This window comes from Phyllostomus discolor, chromosome 1 (assembly GCF_004126475.2).
Source record: "Phyllostomus discolor isolate MPI-MPIP mPhyDis1 chromosome 1, mPhyDis1.pri.v3, whole genome shotgun sequence".
In the NCBI taxonomy this organism is placed as follows: domain Eukaryota; kingdom Metazoa; phylum Chordata; class Mammalia; order Chiroptera; family Phyllostomidae; genus Phyllostomus; species Phyllostomus discolor.
The window spans coordinates 216,255,167-216,272,624 of record NC_040903.2 but is presented as its reverse complement, the minus strand read 5'-3'; the positions used below and the strand labels follow the sequence as shown (position 1 = coordinate 216,272,624).

Genomic DNA, 17,458 nt, shown 5'->3' with positions numbered 1-17,458 from the left:
GTCGTGTGGGCATGTGCGAGGGCGCACGTGCGGTGCGTGTGTCTGGGTCTCCGTGTGGATCCTGCCTCCTCGAGCAGGGTCTGCTCCCTCCTAAACAGAAACTTCTGTGGGGCTTTGAACTCCACATGTCTCAGATCCGTGCACGTCTACGCAGCAGGGCTCTCCGCAGGCGGCCCAGGGCTGTTTCTGAACTTCTCGAAAACGGGAAGCCACAGGGGACGCAGCCAGAGGTCACCCGGGCCACAGGGGAAGGCCGTTCGGGGGTGGCGTACTGGGTGGGTCTGCAGACCAGGCGGCCCAGGTCCGGGGAGGGGCCGCAGCTGGTCCCAGTGAGCTCCGGGAGGGCCCAGGCCCCCTCCCCCACTGGTGGGCCAGCCCGGGGCTTCTGACTGACCCTCCCGTGGGTCCTGGGGACCCCCTTCTCCATGGACCCTGTAAATCTCACCCTACTCCCCCACAGACCTGGCTGGGAGGCTCGGCGGGCACTCCACCGCAGCAGGGTGGGGCGGGGAGCACTGAAGGCGCATTTGCTATGTTCTGGCACCTTTTCTCCACCCAGTACTCACGGCCACCTTAGTAGCTCGGTGCCTCTGCCAACCCCACTTTCCAGGGAAGGAATCGAAGCACAGACAGGGCCGGTTACTTGCTTTGGGCCACACAGCCGCCGTCGGAGAGCGTGGGTCCGCCCTGATTGCCCCGGCCATGGCTCTGAGCAGCCAGCCGCCCTGCCCCAGGGCACCCCTCACTGCCAACCCATGTCCACAGCTCCGAGAGCGTTCCCCGGTGGTCCCACGGGGCAAAGCCACCCTGCCCTGGCCCATCTCTCTGTGTGTCCGCGTCTAGGGGATCCTGCGCACCAGCTCCCCTTGACGGACTGGGCAGGCAGCCAGCCCCCAGCCCTGGGCCAGGCGCAGGCTGACCCCGAGGGGCTACAAATGAAAGGCACCAAGGAATCGCTTCACCGCTCCCACCTTCCTGCCCCCGACCTTGTGCGTTTGGTGGGAGGGACATTCCCCCCTGAAGACTGACAAGCTATGGCCCTGGAAACAACGGGGGAACGAATGTAAAGGAGACTCCTTTGTCTCTGCGCGGGCGAGGGGAGAGCAGGCCGGCCACGCCTCCTCCGGGAAGCCCACCGGCGTTGTGGAAAAGGCTGTCTCCACCTCCGTCACGCTCCCCGGCCACCCCGAACTGCCCTGCTGTGTGAGAAAACCCAGCTCATCCGTGGACATTCTCTTAGGAGCGGCGCTGCCCCTGCCTCTGGCCCGCCGGGGGCCTCAGGGGCTGGGCGCCCCGCCCCTCCGCCCGCAGGCTAGCGAGGGCCCCCTGGAAGCCGAGGGGCTTGGAGACAGTGTTCTCCAAGCCCCTCTCTGCTCAGGCATCCAAGGGCTATTTATAACTCCGAGAATTATTTGCTGACACCCGCCGTATGCTTTTCCTTCTCAAGTGGCCTGTGCAATATCTGGGGGAATGAAAGGCGGTAAAAAAAAAAAATTCCTTCTGTAAATGATTTATTTTCTAGATGTGTCACGGACGTTGCAAACGCTTCTGACATCTGGAAGCTTTTAGACCTGGGCCATATGGTTCAAATTGGGTCTCACTGAGGAGCTGGGGGATTTATCTGGAGCGAGGGGCAGGGTCGCCGTGGGCGGCGGTCCGAGCGGCACGGCAGCGGTGATGGCCGCTCTCTGTCCGGCGACTTCCATCCGGTGCTCCGCGTGTCCAGGCGGGCCGTGTGCGCCTCCTTTCTCGGCCCCATCCGTCCTCACGGTGGCCCGTCCACGCTGTAGGTCTACTACTGCCATTATTTTTTGCAAGCAAAATAAAGTTTTACCAATAAGGCTTTATTTTAATTTTTTAAAAATAGAACATTTCCTTCGACAAACCAGTCTACTGAGACACGGAGACAGCGACGAGTCCTTGGTCTCACGGCCCCTAAGCGGTGGGCCGGCCAGTCTGGGCCAGAGGCTGTGTGGTGCTGACAATCTTATTTCCTTCCCTCCGGAGGGGAGAGAGCTGGGCCTGGGCTGCTTGGGCCGCGTGGCCCGAGTCCATCCCATCCCATCTCTGCAGCCGAAAGTGTGCGCCCGGCAGGGACCCTGCCTCTGGGGACTGGGCGGGTGTTTGCTGACCAGGGCCAGCTGGAGGCTTGTCTGGGACCCGGTCTCTTACTCCCCAAACCCGGCAGGCTGTGCCTGGGGGACCCAGCTCCCGGGGAGCGGCCCACAGGTGGGCCCCAGGCTGCTGGCTGCAGGAGGCGGAGCATGTGTTGAGAGAAGGGGCCAGGCCCTCCCCGGGCCCCAGTCCAGGAAGCGGGGTGGGGGAGGGGCGAGGGCTCCTGGCCTCCAGCGGGGCTCCAGGCGCCTCTCGCTCCGGGCTGTCCACCCACCTCCTGCGCAGGTGGGGCTGCAGCCCGGGGAAGGGAGGAGCTCGCCAGCCCCTGACGTTAGTGGAAGCAAAAAGCTGGGAGCCCAGCCCGGCCCAGGCCTCTTGCTCTGTCATGGTGACATCTAGAACTATGGCCATCAGTCGTCGGTCACTGGGCTCCTGGGCCTTTTTCAGGCACCAGCTCCGTCGGCCCCGAGGTGCGCAGAGGGTCGGGCAGCACGGCCCGCGGAAGGAGCGGAGCCCACGGTCTGGGAGACCCGACCAGCCGCAGCCGCACTTCCCACCCAGAGCTCGTGCGCATGTGCTGGGGGGCTGCGCAGGGCCCGGGGTCTTCCACGCCGTCCTCCGCCCCCCGCCTCCCCAATGCTCGTCCCTGCCCAGCATCCAGCGGGGTCCTGAGCCCCAGAACTCTTTCCCTTTGGGCCGAGCCAGGGGGGGCCCCCTGGAGCTGAGGACTTTTTTTTCCTCCTGTTTTGGGAGGGAAGTGGGTAGGACAGGGTCAGCGTGCTGTTTTTCATGTTACATTATGAAATATTTCAAACATAGCGAGGAGGAGAGAGAAAAACAGAACTGTGACCAGCCACTACCCAGATTCGACGCATATAGCAACATTTGCTTTTGATTTCTGAACATGAAATCAGCATTAGCTACGGCTGGAGCCCCCCTCCTCCTTCCAAACGCGCCGCTCCCCGCCCACTGCCGGAGGAGACACCTTTCGGGGTCGCGCTCTGCCTCCCCGCAGCTGACGTGAGGCCCTCGCCGCGTCTGCGTGCGCATGCCTGTAAATGCATTTGAGATAATTTGTGCCCTTTCGCTGTGTACCCATCTTTCTGCCAACTCGCTGTTCACGCCATGTAATTCTCCTTCACCAAGAGAAAATGCTCACAACACAAAATTAACCGTTTGAAAGCGTGCGCTCGAGCGGCATTTAGCACATGCGCAGTGCCGAGTGGCTGCCACCTCTGCTTCCAAAACATTTCCCTCGCCCCCGAGGGCACCTCCTCCGGTGAGGCAGTCATCCCCGTCCCCCCGCCGGCAGCCATGACCTTTCTGTCTCCGTGGCTGCGCCTCACCCGGATGTTCACAGAGGACAGGTTCACCTGGGCCTGAGGTTCGCCCTGGTGGCACGCGAGGGTCCGTGGCTCGGCTCTCATTCCGGCGGCGGGAGGGGGCCCATGCCCCACGGTTCTCCCACCGCCGCCCCTGCCACCGGCCCTCACAGTGCTTCGCCTGCACCTGCGGGGCCCCCCCTGTGCTCCTGGGGTCCCCGCCCAGTGCTCTCCTTCCAGACTGCTGCAGAGCGGGGCGCCCAGATCCGGCGCTGGGACGTCTTACTATTACTTCTCTGTGTCTGAGGGCTGGCGGGCCCCTGTGCGGACGCTCTGGTGCGGGCAGAGGGCAGCCCCGGGCGCTGCGGTGGCCAGGCCTCCTTCCTGCTCCCGCAGAGCGGCCGGACCCCTATGTCGCAGCTCTGGATCCCCCCCACCCCCACGGGAGTAGACGCTGCCAGGCGGCCTGCGGGTGTGGCCCCGGATGCCCCAGACTATCCCTCTGCTGGTTAAAGCCGTGAACCACGGTGGCCGAGAGGCAGACTGGGGGACACACCAGGGGCACCTCTGAGGGCCGGCCCACGGGACTGTGGGGCTGGGTGTGGCTCCCACGAGGCCCGTGTGTGAGCTTGTGGGGGTCCTACGATGCTGCCGTGGTCCCCAGATCTCCTGTCTGTGCTCACAGGGCAGAGGGGGTCCCAGGCAGACCCCCTTCTGTGGAGGGAAGAGGCACAGCACCGCTGTTCGAGTTCAAGTTCCTCTGGTACCTAGTGAACGCGTGGTCATCAGTTCCTGTTCTGGTTGTGACGAATGACCCCAACTGTGTGGCTTCAAAGACACAAGTTTGTTCTCTTACGGTCCAGGGGCCCAGACGTGCGACACGGGTCTCCCCAGGCGGCAGGGCGGGTGCAGCAGGGGTGAGCCCCTTCTGGGGGCTCCAGGGGATCCTCTGTTCCCATCCGTCTCCAGCTTCCGAGACGCCTGCGCTCTGCGCTCCTTGGCTTGTGGCCCCTTCCTCCTTCGCCTGAGTCAGCAGCAGAGCGCACTGATCTCTCTTTCCGCTGACCCCGCCCCCCGCCCCCACCTCCCCCGCCCCTCCCTCCCCCGCCCCCACCTCCCCCTAAGGACGACGTTGTGCTGACACTGCGCCCTCCCGGGAAGTCCAGGCTCGTGTCCCTTCTCAAGTCCTCGGCTTCATCCCGTCTGCAGAGCCCTCTGCCTCGTCCGGGGACACACCTGCACAGGGCCTGGGGATCAGGGCGTGGACGTTCCGGGGGCCGCTTGCCCGCCGCAGGAGGTGGGTGGAGTCACGCGTCCCCTGCGGTCCTCGCGTCCACGTTGGGCGGAGCCCATGTCTCTCCAGCGTGTCCGGGTTCCTTGCACAAGCCGGACGTCCGCTCCCTCAGCCTCTGCTGGGTCCCTTTTGGGCAGCCGGGTGCTGGCAGGAACCCTCCGACCCTCTCACGTGGGGCATTGGAGGAGCATTTAATAACGGGGCTGTTTGCCGAAGTGCGGAGAAATTGCTGAGGGCCCGTGCAGTGTCCCGGCGGGCGACGTGGGCCGGCACCCCTCCAGGTCCCCAGGGGCGAGCTGATGGGGCGCTGCTGGACGGGACACAGGGGGGTTGGATGGAGAAAACCCATGGCCGGAGCCATGGCCTGAGGCACAGGCGCCCACCCCACGGCACCCCGCCCAGGGCTCTGGGGACTCCCCTCCGGCTCCAGCCGCCTCCAGCCACCAGGCTCCTGCCCCCGGAGCCCGAAGAAGAGCGTTTCTAGGTGGAGCCCCGGGCGGGCCGGCGGGTGGCAGGGCCGGAGGGCAGAAATGCCGGCTGCGTGCCGGCTGTGCTCACGGCATCTTTGGTTGGGGAAAAAAGCCCACCGATTTTGCCATCCAGCAATATTTCCTTTAGGCGTGCCTTTTCTTCTTTAAGTGAGAAAACTTCTCCTAGCCTCAGAATGATAGAGACACTGTTTTTAAAACGCTCGGGTATGTGTTTTAAAATTGTGATAAAATACGTTCAACATAAAGTTCATCGTTTCCGCCATTAAATGGACATGGATGGGCACCCACCACCATCCACGCCCAGGACCTTCATCCTGCGAACCCCAAACTCTGCCGGAAAGAAACACCCGCTCCCCGTCCCCTCCCCCAGCCCCAGCGCCGCCCTCCGCTCCCCTCTCTGCACGTCCGACCGCTGCGGGGACCTCCCGGAAGTGGGGTCGGGCAGTAACTCCCTTCCAAGTCTGGCTTCCTGGCCGTCCTCGAGGCCCACCGGTTGTGGCAGTGTGGTGTCCCGCTGTCATTCCCTCTTAAGGCTGGGTGACACTCCGGTTTGCATGTGTCACCTTCCATTCATCCACACACCGACCCCTGGGGGCTTCCACCCTTGGCGACGGCGGGTACTGCTGCTGGGCCGCGGGCGGGCAAATGTCTCCTTAGGGCCGGCCCTCGGGTCTTCTGGGTTTATGCCCAGAGGTGGGGTCACCGGGTCGTCTGGTGAGTTTGTGTGGAGCTTTCCGAGGACCTGCCGGACCCTCTTCCACAGGGGCTGCCCGCTCCTGTGTGCATTCCTACCTGGGACATCCTCCCCAACGCTGGTTACTTTCCGCTCATTTCCCTTTCCCCCGCAGCCGTCCCTGTGGGCCTGTGGTGGGATCTCGCCGTGGCCTGGACCCGTTCCTCTGCGCAGCCCTCGGGACGCCGTACCAGTTCCCGGCCCGCCTGCAGGTCTTCCACCCCCGGTACGTTATTTCTGTGTGTTGCGTGGGCCGGGGATACAGTGAAGTGTCCTCCTCATTGGTCCTTGGGATGGTGCTGACCATCCTCACTGATCGCTGAGACCCAGCCTCGTCCCCGGGGTTCCCTCGGGCAGGAGCCTGTCTCTGTCCTGGGGTCCGTCTGCTGTGCAGGGCGCTGCCTGACCTTTTTGTCACCCCGTGCCCTGGCTCTGTGTGCAAAGATGGCAGCCATGAGGTGGCCTGTCCCCCCAGTGTGGCTTTGGCAGGCCTTCCTCCGAGTGGTGCGTGTCTGTGGCCCCCGGCCCCCGGCCTGCAGGCTTCTGTGGCCATGCGGACAGAGTGCACAAGTGACACTTTGTGGCTCCCTGTGTCCCGGGGAGCTCCCCAGACTTCGGCCTTGTGCTGTTGGGACCTCGGCTCTTAGGGCTCAGCTGACACGCCAGGACGAAGCCCCGGTCACACGCGGGGACCCCACCCGGATCTGGGCCACAGGCCTAGGACGCTCCCAGCTGGCACCTGGCCATTGCCACCAGAGCTGTGAGTATGGGAGCTTTCGGGGTGACAGCAGCCTTGCTCCCCATGGGCTGTCGCTGTCTGTGGGGCCGTGGGCGGGGACCACCCGGCAGAGCCGGTCGGGCCCCAGCACTTCAAGAAGGGGCGAGGGCACTGGTGGCTTTAAGCCACTAGGTTTGGGCCAGTCTACTCCAGAGCCACGGACAGCCGCCACGCTAACCTCGTGGTTCTTCATAGCGATTTTTACTGTTCAACATTAATTTGTTGATTGTCACCACCCAGAGTCTATCTGTGTGTAATTATTGCTCGCTCCACCTGAATGTGCGCCCCAGGCAGGCCCCGTGTCGCCGGTTCCGTCCAGTGGAGCAGGCTGGCTGCGGGCCGGGAAGGAGCCCCTGTCTCAGGAGGGAATGGACGCACGAGGTCTCCCTGGCTCTCTCTCCTCCCAGGAGTCCCGTGGCCGACCTGTCCCACGCTCCCTGCGGATGCGAGGTCGAGCAGGATGCTCTCTGGCTCCCTGCGCGGCTGCACCGGGTTTGCGGCCCCTGGGAAGTCAGCAGTCAGCCCATTCCTGCCACGTGTGGGACACCCCCTCAAGGGGTCCTCCCTGGAGCCCACGCAGTCCACGGGAGACTGGAGACAGTGCTCCCTTGAGCTTTCTAGACCTGCGAGGAGAACCCCTGTAAGGGTCAGGGAGCACACCTGGGGGTGTGCGAGGACTCCAGCAGGTTCTCTGGGAAAACTGTCATAGAGTCACAAGCTCACCTCTGCCCTGGTGACAAGGTAAGGGGCTGTTCTCACAGCCCAGCTCCGCAGCCTGGGTCCCTCCTCCCCAGAGGGTGGGGGTGGGGCGTCACGGGGAGGAGAGAGCAGGGCTGTGGCCTGGACTGGCTGGGACCCGGCACCTTCCTTTGGGGGACCGGGCCGCAGTTAGGGGCAGCCGTCCTGGACAGAGCCACTCGTCCCGCTCACTGTTGGGCGCTTCTCTGCACCCCCTCCCCAGGGCCTTCAAGGAGAAGCGTGAGCTGCACGAGGGGCCTCCCTCCAGCCTCGCCCGGCACCCTGCCTGCGCTCCCGGCCGCTCGGACTTCGCTGCCGCTGCCCAGACCCCCCAGGACGCTCTCACTGCCAAGGCTGTACACACGTTATTCTTTCCATCCCTGAGGCCCTGCCTGCCTGGCTCCCAACACCTCCTCCGGGAAGTCCTCCCTGACCTCCCACCTTGGGTCCCCCACCTCCGGGTCTTTCTGCATTGCTGGTTTCTGTCTCTTCACTCAGGCCTGGTGGCTCTGCGAGGTTGGGACCAGGCCTCCCAGGAGTCTCGTGCAGGCCCGGAGGGTCCGAGGGCTCAGTGAGAGTCTGGAGGGCGAAGTCACGTGGTATACCCTCCTGCAGACCCACACGCTGGCTATCACGCTCCCTGGCGCACGCCCACACACACTGCGTCTCCGGCTGAGTGAGGGGCTGAACGCCATTGCTTGGCCTTCGTACCCCCCTCTGCTCCGCACCTTCCCCTCCTCACCCACCGCCCGCCTCCGGGGCCTCGGCCTCCCTGAGCCAGAGTGACCCCCTGCCATCTTCCCAGCTCCCGCCCTGGGGGCACAGGCCAAGGGCGGTCAAGGGCAGCGGGAAGAGCCAAGGGAATGGCTTCGGGGGCTCAAGGCGCGTATCCTGGGGATATTAGGGGACATCGCTGAGCTCCACCCTCCTCCCTGGAGAACCAGGAGCAGCCCTAACAGCCCACTGTGCTGACGGAGCGGAGGAGCCAATGCCATTCGGGGACCGCCGCCTGTGCATGCCCGAGTGCACGTGGCACGCGTGTGCCCCGGCGTGTGAATGCGTGGGCGGGTGCAGGCCCAGACTAGGGCGCGAGGAGGGCCGTCTTGGGCCCGGCAGTCAGGGCTGGCATCACGGGTGTGCACCCCCAGCCATGGCCCGGGGTCCCTTGCGCCGAGGGCCCGGGGCCTGATTTAATGCGCCACTGCCACCGCCTTGGAGTCCGTATTAAGTTTTGCCTTTGCGCTTGTGTTCCTTCGTGAGGTCGATGGGCGCCGCGGCGGGGCGAGCTGGGGAGAGCAGCGCGGCCCAGTGCCCCGGTGCCCTGTGCGCACCAGGCGTACGCGCCACGGCGCGCACGGCGTTGGGGTTCAGCGAGACTCCGCGTGCGTGGATGCCGCTAGCTGGGCAAACGAAGGTGCAGAGAGACAGGGAGAGACGGACACCCCGCTGACCCTTTGCTCGCAGCTCTTCCTCAGCAGCCGCCGAAGGGAGAGCGGCGCTGAAGTGCGCATGTCTGGGAAGCGGCGGAGGAGCCCCGAGTCCGAGTGAGTCTGCTGGGGCGGCGTTTCCACCATTCTGGGGAGAATACAATCCACGCGCGGGTGTGAGCCACCAAATACGAACTGTGACATGTCAGCAATGTCGCACATGGGTGAAAGGATCTTATACTGCGTTTAAAACTGGAAAGCCAGCCCTGGCTGGTGTGGCTCAGTGGATTGAGTACTGGACCTCGACCCAAAGGGTCACGGGTTCATTCCCAGTCAGGGCACAGGCCCGGGTTGGGGGCCAGGTCCCCAGTGGGGGGGATGGGGAGAGGCAGCCACATACTGACGTTTCTCTTCTCTCTTTCTCCCTCCCTTCCCCTCTATCTAAAACTACATAAAATCTTAAAAAAAAATGAAAAAGGGAAAGTTCGTGCTAATGACTTGTGATGGTTAACTTTCTGTGTCCGCCTGATAGGCATAGCACAGTTGGTGGGACATTTTTCTGGGGTGCCTGTGAGGGGGCCTCTGGATGCAGCGTTAATATTTGCCTCGGTGGGCGGAGCGAGCGGAGTGACGCAGATTGCCCTCCCCAGCGGGGCGGGGCCAGGGGGTGGGGCGGGGCCAGTGGGGCGGGGCGGGGCCGAGTCGAACCGGCTGGAGGCCTGAATGACCAGAAAGGCGAGTGAAGAAGGGAGGACCTGCCCTCTCTCCGCCCGACTGCCTTCAGGCTCACTCCGAGTCCGACCGGAGTTGCACAGCGGCTCTCCTGGGTCTCAGCCTTTGAACTTGGATAGGGACTTACGTGACCGGCTCTCCTGGGCCCCGGCCTGCCGCCTGCAGGACTCGGCCTTGGCCTCCACTTCCCCGTGAGCCAGTTCTTCCCAGCCTGCCTCCACCCGATTGGTTCTGTTTCTCTGGAGAACCCGGACTAATGCATAATTTTAAATATTTTTTTTCTTTATTTATGCTGGTGTTGAAATAGCAAATAAAACCATGGCAAGTTGCAGTGCCCCAGAGGAGAGGGGAAAGCTTTATTTCGATTTGCTGCCTTCCTGGCCCTTGGCCCTGCTTTCTGAGCCCGGCCCCGCGATTCCATCCTGCTGGCGGGGCGGGGGGCGGGGGCCCTGCCATCTGTGGGGCTGGGGGTGCGACAGCGCTTTCTCCGCAGCTCCAGGTCCCCAGGTGCAGGCGCCGGAGAGCCGGGGGCCTCTGTCCCGCACAGGGCCCAGCTGTGCCTGGAAGGTGGAACCGCAGACCTTAGAGACTCGGGGTCCCCGGTCCAGCCGTGGTCCCTTGAGCTCCGAGGGTGCCCCTTCCCAGGCCTCGGAGAGACTGCATTGTCGCCCCTCCCCCCACTTGGGGTTGCTAAATTTAGCAAAACCAGCCACCAACCCAGGCTGTCCAGTTAAAAGTGAATTTCAGATAAGCAGCAAATATGAGTTTTGGTACATGCGTGACGCTATCCACGTGATATTTGGACATACCTAGGCTAGAAGACTATCTGTTGCTTGCCTGAAAATTCACATTTAACTAGTGTCCTGTGTTCTACTCAGCAGCCTTGCCCCCTCTCCCTCTCCCGAATGTCTCATCTCTGCGCCACCTCGGCCGCCGGGGCCCGGCCCAGAGCCCCCCGCCTCCGGCAGAGCCTCGGTCTGCCCTGGCCTTCCCGCCTCTGGGTTCCTGCTTGCCGCAGGCTGTGTTTTTGCTGCTTTTTGATTTTATTTTTCTGTCATAAGAGCAATACGTGTTCGCTACAGAAAAAATCACAGGCTCCAGACGAGCACCGAGGAGCAAGTAAGAAAACACGCTAATCCGCCCACACAGAGACAGCTCCCGCGAGTTCCCCGGGGAGACGGCTCCGGAGCTGCGTGTGCGTGCCCCTGCAGACACCCGGGCAGAGCGCGCACGCTCCCCGCCCAGGTCGGATGCGCTGTCCTGGGCGCTGCGCCGGCCGGAGCCCCAGCGGGAGGGCGGAGCGCCACGTCGCCTGAAGGGAAACCCCTGAGTTGGGACCTGGGACCGGAGAGGCCTGTGCTCCAAGTCGCGTCTCGAGTGCGCGACCTTGTGTGTCGGTTTGCTCGGAGGCCCTGACCAAGTACCACAGACTGGGGCCGAGGAGGGGGGTGGGTGGGTGGTGGGGGAGGGGGCTGGAGAACAGAAAATGACTTCCGGACAGCTCTGGAGGCTGGTTCCTCCTGACACCTCTGTCACCCAGGGCCCGCAGGTGGCTGCCCCCTCCCTGTGCCTTCACCTGGTCACCTCTGTGTGTGTCTCTGTGTTCCAGTCTGTTCTTCTCACGAGGACCCTGGTCCTACTGGCTTAGGGCCCAGCCCAGTGTCCTCGTCCTCACTTAATTACTTCTTCAAAGAGCCTACCTCCAAATAAGGGCACAGCCTCAGCTCGCAGGGGTCAGGAGTCCCACACGTGGAGGAGGATGCGGTTCAGCCTGGACCCCTCAGTCTAGCCACTCCAGCCACGGCAAGCCTCAGCCTCAGTGGAGTGGGCTCATGGCCACGTTCCGCTAGGAGGGGTGTGTGGACCACCAAACCCAGTGCTCCCCACAGAGCGCCTTGCCCAGTGCTGGGCCCCAGGGCCAGCACACAGATGCCACTTCTCACTGCTCCCCCTGTGCGGAGGAGTGCCATGGTCTGGGACGTTACCCTCCCACAGACGGACGTCTGGACACTGTGAAGGGGAGGCCAGGAGCCTCTTGGTTTCGGCTTGCCCTGTGGACTGGTATCTTCATTATTTCCTTCCGGTAGGTACCTAGGGGACAGCTGCTGGGGCCGAGACAGAGACGCCAGCTGTCCCCCGCATCTGCACGGTGCCCGGCACATGTTATCCCGTGGGCACAGACCGGCGCCGTCCAGATGCACGGACGGGGGAAAGGATGCCAGGAGGGGACTGCCCGAGCCGAGCGGTGGGGTGGCCCCTGAGCACTGAGCCGGGTGATCCTGACGACAGGGCCCGCGTCTGAGAAAGCCAGCGGGTGAGCTGGCGGAGTCTGGAAGGAGACACCCCACCGTTCGCAGGGGCGCTCCCCCCTGGACTGGGGAAAAGCGACAGCCTGCCAGGGTGGTAGCTTTTGAACATTGCCAAACACATCGGATGCCTCGGGAGAAATACATTTCACATCCGCCACCTGTGGGGCTTGCCTGTGCACACACATTTGAAACAAAAGTTTCCAAAGCTGCGGCTGTCCTTGGTGAAATGTGCATGGTGAAATGTGCATGGTGAAATGTGCCGTGTTTATGCTGTTTCTGTCCAGATGCCGGAGCAGAGACATCCGGTAAGTGGATTTCATGGCCCTCCGCCGGGTCCCCACTCGCGGTTTGAGAAATCCGGCTCAGCAAGGCTGACGCTTGCTGCTCTGTGTTCTCCTGTACTTGAGATCTACTACGGAGCGCGGATTTGTGTATTCCCTTCACATTTCCACTTCTAAATGGAGAGCACTGGGAAAACAGAAAACAATCCGATCCAATAGAGTTTCTGGAAGGTAGTTCAGCGAAAGAGGACCAAGCGGACATCTTTACAGGCGAGCACCTGCCTGGACAGAACAGTCTCACCGGAAGCAGGGACCCGGCAGGACCGGGAGCCGGGACGCGGCCGGCCGGGCTGCGGGCTGCTCCGGACGCGGTGCCGCAGGGGAGCCGCCCTCTCACCGGGCGCGCGCACATCCCTGGCACCGCTCCAACCTTGGAAAGACGGGCAGAGGAGTCAAAAACTAACCTCGGGGTTCGAAGGGCTAATCCCGCTCTCGTTCTCAAACGTGTCTTTCCAAGTGAGGGGGACGGGGAAGAGGCAAGTTTGAAAGTGCACAGAGGGGGGCCGCCTCGGGTTGGTTTTCGTCTTCTCCCGACCGACTTTCTGTGATTTGGACAATGAGCGCGCATTGTTTTTATAAGGAGGGGGAGTTTTAAAGGAAGAGAGAGGCAGAGAAAGAAAGGAAAGGAAGAGACGAGAAAAGAAGGCGAGCCAAGGAAGACGGAGGGCGACAGAAAGATGCAGGGGAGGCAGGGAGAGAGGAAAAGGCGGTAAAGGTAGCCGCCGGGTGCCAGAATGCCCCAGGGGTGGCGGGCGCCTCGGCAGTGGCAGGGGCCGCGCTCCCAGCGCCCGGGGCTCCGAGTGTCGGTCTCGGAGCCGGGCTCAGGCCGGAGGGCGCTGCTTCGTTGGGAGAAGAGGTCGCTCAGCGGGTCCAACTGGGCCCCCAAGAGGCAGGCAGGTCCAGGGAGCGCCTGAGCGCGCAGGGGGCCCCGGGGCGGCCCCTGACTGTCCCGAAACGCCCTCCGCTTCCTCCCTTCCCCGCAAACCCCTGCCCAGGCCAGCGCAGGCGGCGTTGGGGCGGGTTGTCCCCAGAGACCAGCGGGTCCCCGCCGCTTGCTCCATGTTCTTCCCGGGGGCTTGGGGTGAGAAGCAGCGCGCCCGAGGAGGGGGGAAGGGGAGAGATGCAGACATACCATCTGTGCCATTTTTTTCTTAAAACTTATTTTTCAATTTAAATACTTTTAAAAAAGAAAAAGAAAGAAAAAGAAAAATCAACCCCCCCCCCCCCCAGCCCAGGGTATCCGTTTCAAAAAGTTGCCGCGGAGGAGCGGCGTGGGGGCTGGGCGCCGAGCGGAGGGCGGCCTGGGTGGCGCGGGGTCTGTTTCCTCCCTCCGGCTCGCTGCGCCACCCCCCTCCCCCCGCTCGCCCGCGCAGACCCCTCCCGTGTGCACGCGCGCTCACACCCAGGCGCCCACGGACACTGCCCCTCCCTTCACCCCACCCGGACGGTCCCGCGTTCCCCAGCCGGGGCAGTTGGGCTGCCCCAGTCCCCTTGCTCCGGACCGGGGACTCGGGTCTCCCCCCACCCCCTCTCCTGCTTTCCAGGTGTCGCTCTCGGAGGGAGGTGGAGGCCGAGTTAACCCCTGGGTCCCGGCGTGCCCCCCACCTAGGGAGCAGCAGGGGAGAAGGCGAGAGGGGTTTGCGTGGGAGCACCTGGCCTTGACCATGGGTGGGGATTTGTGCCAAACGCCGCGACCCCCTCCTCTCCAGCCCCCGGCCCCGAAACGGCCACCCCCCTCTTCCTGGCCTCCCACCGCTCATCCTCCTCCGCTTCCCACGGCTTTGGGGATGGTGGTGGTTTGGCTCGAACTTGGGGAAGCTGAGGAGAGGCAGGAGAAGGAGGGTCCCCGGGAGGGGGGCGCTCCCCGCGCCACCCCCACCCCGCAGTAGGTGCTGCTGCTAGTGTGATGGCGCTGCGCCGCCACGCTCCCGCCCCCGTCACCTTTCCCTCCGCAGCCGGGAGCTTGGCCGGTCCCGACTTCCGCGCACCCCAGCGGCCCCGCGGGGATGGGAGGGGTGTGGGGGGGCAATTCTGCAGGTGCGGAAAGGGGGTAAGGAGAAGCCAGGTGCTGGAAGCGGGGCTGCGGAGGAGCCAGGTGTGCAGAGGCGCCCGCGTAGCCGGGAGTCCGGCCCTACCTGGTCCAAAGCCCCCATGGCCCTCCACACTGCCCCCCTCTCCCCGAACAGTGGGACGCTGGGAGAAGTTAGACGCGCTCCTGCAGGGGCAGCTGTGTGTGTGTGTGTGTGTGCGCGCGTGTGTATGCGTGCGCGCGCGCGCCCGCTGCGGCAAGTGAGGACCCCCATGTTTCTCTGTTTCTCCCGCGTCCCTCCAGGACCCCGCCCAGCTCTGCTTCTTAGCCCTTCCCTGGACCCCAAGTTCTCCACCGCAGTACGTGCGTGCACGGGCACGCGCCCCGGGCGCAGCCGCAGACCCTTTCTCCTTAGGTCGCCCCCCACCAGTAACCCCCCCCCCCCCCCGTCCCCCTCACCGCCGTCCCCTGCCTGCTTGGCTCCTTCCAGCCACCCCCCCCCACCCCCCGGTCACTATGGGGACTGGAGGGAGAGATTTGTGTCTAATTCCCACCGCTGTTCAGGGGGGAGGAAAAATAAAGGAACCGAAGGCAACCCGAAGGCAGTTTAATTCAAGCCTTTATTATTGTAACGTGAAAGAAGTTTATGTACAGGGAGTATTTCCAGCAAAACACTCTTCAAGTCAGGGGCCCCCACCTCCCCGCCCTGCAATCCGCAGTGCTGCCTAGAGGGCCCCTCACTTGGGGTCCCCAAGCTCTTTCCCCCCACTCCCGCCCCCGACTCAGCCACCCAGACCCCGTTCCCTGGGAGTCTTAGCCTCTTCCTTGTCGTCTGGGCGCCGGGACCACCTCGCTAGACAGACCCCAACCTCCCTTCCCACCCGGGTGATGGCGGCTTCCCCGTGGAAGCCCAGAGCACTTCCCCCCACCGGTTTCGGGTTCTGCCGGGAGCCCCCTGCAATTCGGAAGCAGCTCGTGGTCAAGACCAGTTAGAGACAGCTCGTCATCAGCAGTGGGGCTCCGGAGCCCCCAGAACAAGGAGGGGGAAACAACCCTGCCCACCCTCCCCCACCCCACGCCCCCCACCCCCCTCAGGAACAAGACACAAACACAAAGCAGCAGAGCATGCCCGCGGAGCGCGACAGGTGTGGGTGCCAGGCAACTAGGGCGAGCTGCGCGGCAGAGCTGGCACCCAGCTGTGCTCAGGGCGAGAGGGTGCAGCCCGAGTCTCTTTCGGGGGGGGGGGGGCTGTTGTGCCTGGCTAGAGGTGCTGGCTCTTCTCTCCGGGGAGGGGGTGTGCAAGAACACGGCAGAGGCCTCTGCAGGACAAGTCCACAGGCAAACACAGACAGGGTGGCGCAGCACCCACACTTGGGAGGGATTCAGAGCCAGCCAGGCAGGCGCGGGTGAGGGACAGTCACAGAAGCAGAGTAGGGGTGGCGGGGGGGGGGGGAGCCTTCAGGTGGCTCGGCTGAGGGTGCAGACCCAGCCTGCAGTGTGTGGCTCAGCACAGCTGTGTCACCGAGCCCTCGCCAAACCTGACTTCGATCGGAGCGCTTGCACGTGGTCTTCGAGAGCTCGACGGCATGGCGGGGCCCGCCACGTGCAGCCCGCGGCCCGCGGGTTGCCTACACGGGGCCGGGCAGAGCGCTGTGCAGCCGCTGGTCGTAGCGCTCCAGCCAGGCGCGCAGCTCGGAGACCTGGTAGCCGTCGGGGCCGCGGCCGCCCTGGTACACGACGATGCCGCTCTGGATGACGTAGAGGCGCTCGAAGTAGGCGCCGTAGGCGGAGCTGCTGGAGTTGGCCATGGTGTCGAGGACCAGCGTGCAGCCCGGCACGCCTTGCTGCAGCACCCGCGCCGCGAGGACCCGGTCCTCCAGGCTCCGGTGCTGTGGGACGCTGTAAGGGGTGTCTGTGGTGACCCAGCCGTCTGAAGGGTGTGCCTCCTCGATGTAGATGATGAGAAAGTCCACGTCGCGCTGGTACTTGGTGACCAGGCGCTGGAAGGCGCCCATGCGCGCCATGAACGGCGGTCAGGTGCAGCTGCCGAAATTGAGCACCAGCGGGCGGTCTCCCTGCGCGAAGTCGAGGATGTGCTGGTAATGGAACCCCTCGGGCAGGACCACCAGGGAGTTGGGCGCCGGGCCGCCCTCGCGCGCCTGCTTGAAGAAATCCAACTTCTGGCCGTGCCACACGGCCTTCAGCGACGCCAGGGTGCACAGGCGGTTGTCGTCGGACACGCAGATGGGGGGGTCGTCGGGGGGCACCTCCTCGCCATCACTGTTGAGCTCTATGTCGGATTCGGGCTGACCCCGGCCCCTACGGCCCAGAAAATGCTTGCGAATGCACAGGAAGTCGAGCAGCCAGAGCATGAAGGCCGTCCCGAGGAAGCGCGGGAACAGCACGAGGCACGAGGCCGTCTGGGCGCAGAGCCTCAGGGAGTGAAGCAAGAGGGAGCGGAGCATGGTGGCCGTAGCCCCCCTAGCCCCCTGGGACCCTCCCCCCTCTTCCCCCACCAGCGGCGGGCCGGCCTGGCCAGGCATCTGGCGGAAACGCTGCAGGGAGCTCAATTTATAGCTGAAGCTTCACTTGGCGGGAGACTCCTCCTCCGGCGGGGCCCGCCCCCTTGCAACTTGAGCCCGGAGATGCCCCAGTGGCGCGGCCAATGCCTTAGAAATCCCGGGCCTGGGGCGGGCGCTGGAGGCTGGAGGGCGGGGCGACCAGGCAGAGGGCCGGACTGCGGAGCAAGCTCTCGGGGGCCGGGGACCCCTCCGGGGAGGCCTCCCGGGGCGGCGAGCTGGCCCAGGGACCCAGGCGTCCGCAGTGGAAGTCCTCCAGTTAGTGCGAGCGCTGGCGCGGCTGCGGTGCCTGCAGCCTGGACCGGGCCCGCGCCCCTCTCGTTGCGCACCTGAGCGGAGCTCTCCAGCGCTCGCAGAGCCGCGCCGGAGCTTCGGTTCGCTTCCCGCGCGCCGCCGCCGCCAACGCCGCCCCCGCCGCTGATGCTCTTACGGTTCCGCTGTCCAGGTGCTGCCGGAGCCCGTGTCCGCGGCCGCCGCTTCTCTGGTCCCGTCTCCCGCCCCGCCAGGGGAGCGGGGCTGCGAGGAGGCAACTTTGGGTCCCCGCTGCCTTCCCCGTTCGCCCGCGGGCGC

The 17,458-nt window shown here is 64.5% G+C and overlaps 1 protein-coding gene across 1 annotated transcript; it reads right to left on the bottom strand.

Moving 5' to 3' along the window:
- Window positions 1-15,549: 15,549 nt before the first annotated feature.
- Window positions 15,550-16,866, bottom strand: DIO3 (iodothyronine deiodinase 3). Its single transcript, XM_028507055.2, has one exon. It carries the CDS (start codon window positions 16,850-16,852, stop codon window positions 15,938-15,940), a length of 915 nt encoding a protein of 304 aa, XP_028362856.1. The 5' UTR covers window positions 16,853-16,866; the 3' UTR covers window positions 15,550-15,937.
- Window positions 16,867-17,458: the final 592 nt, after the last annotated feature.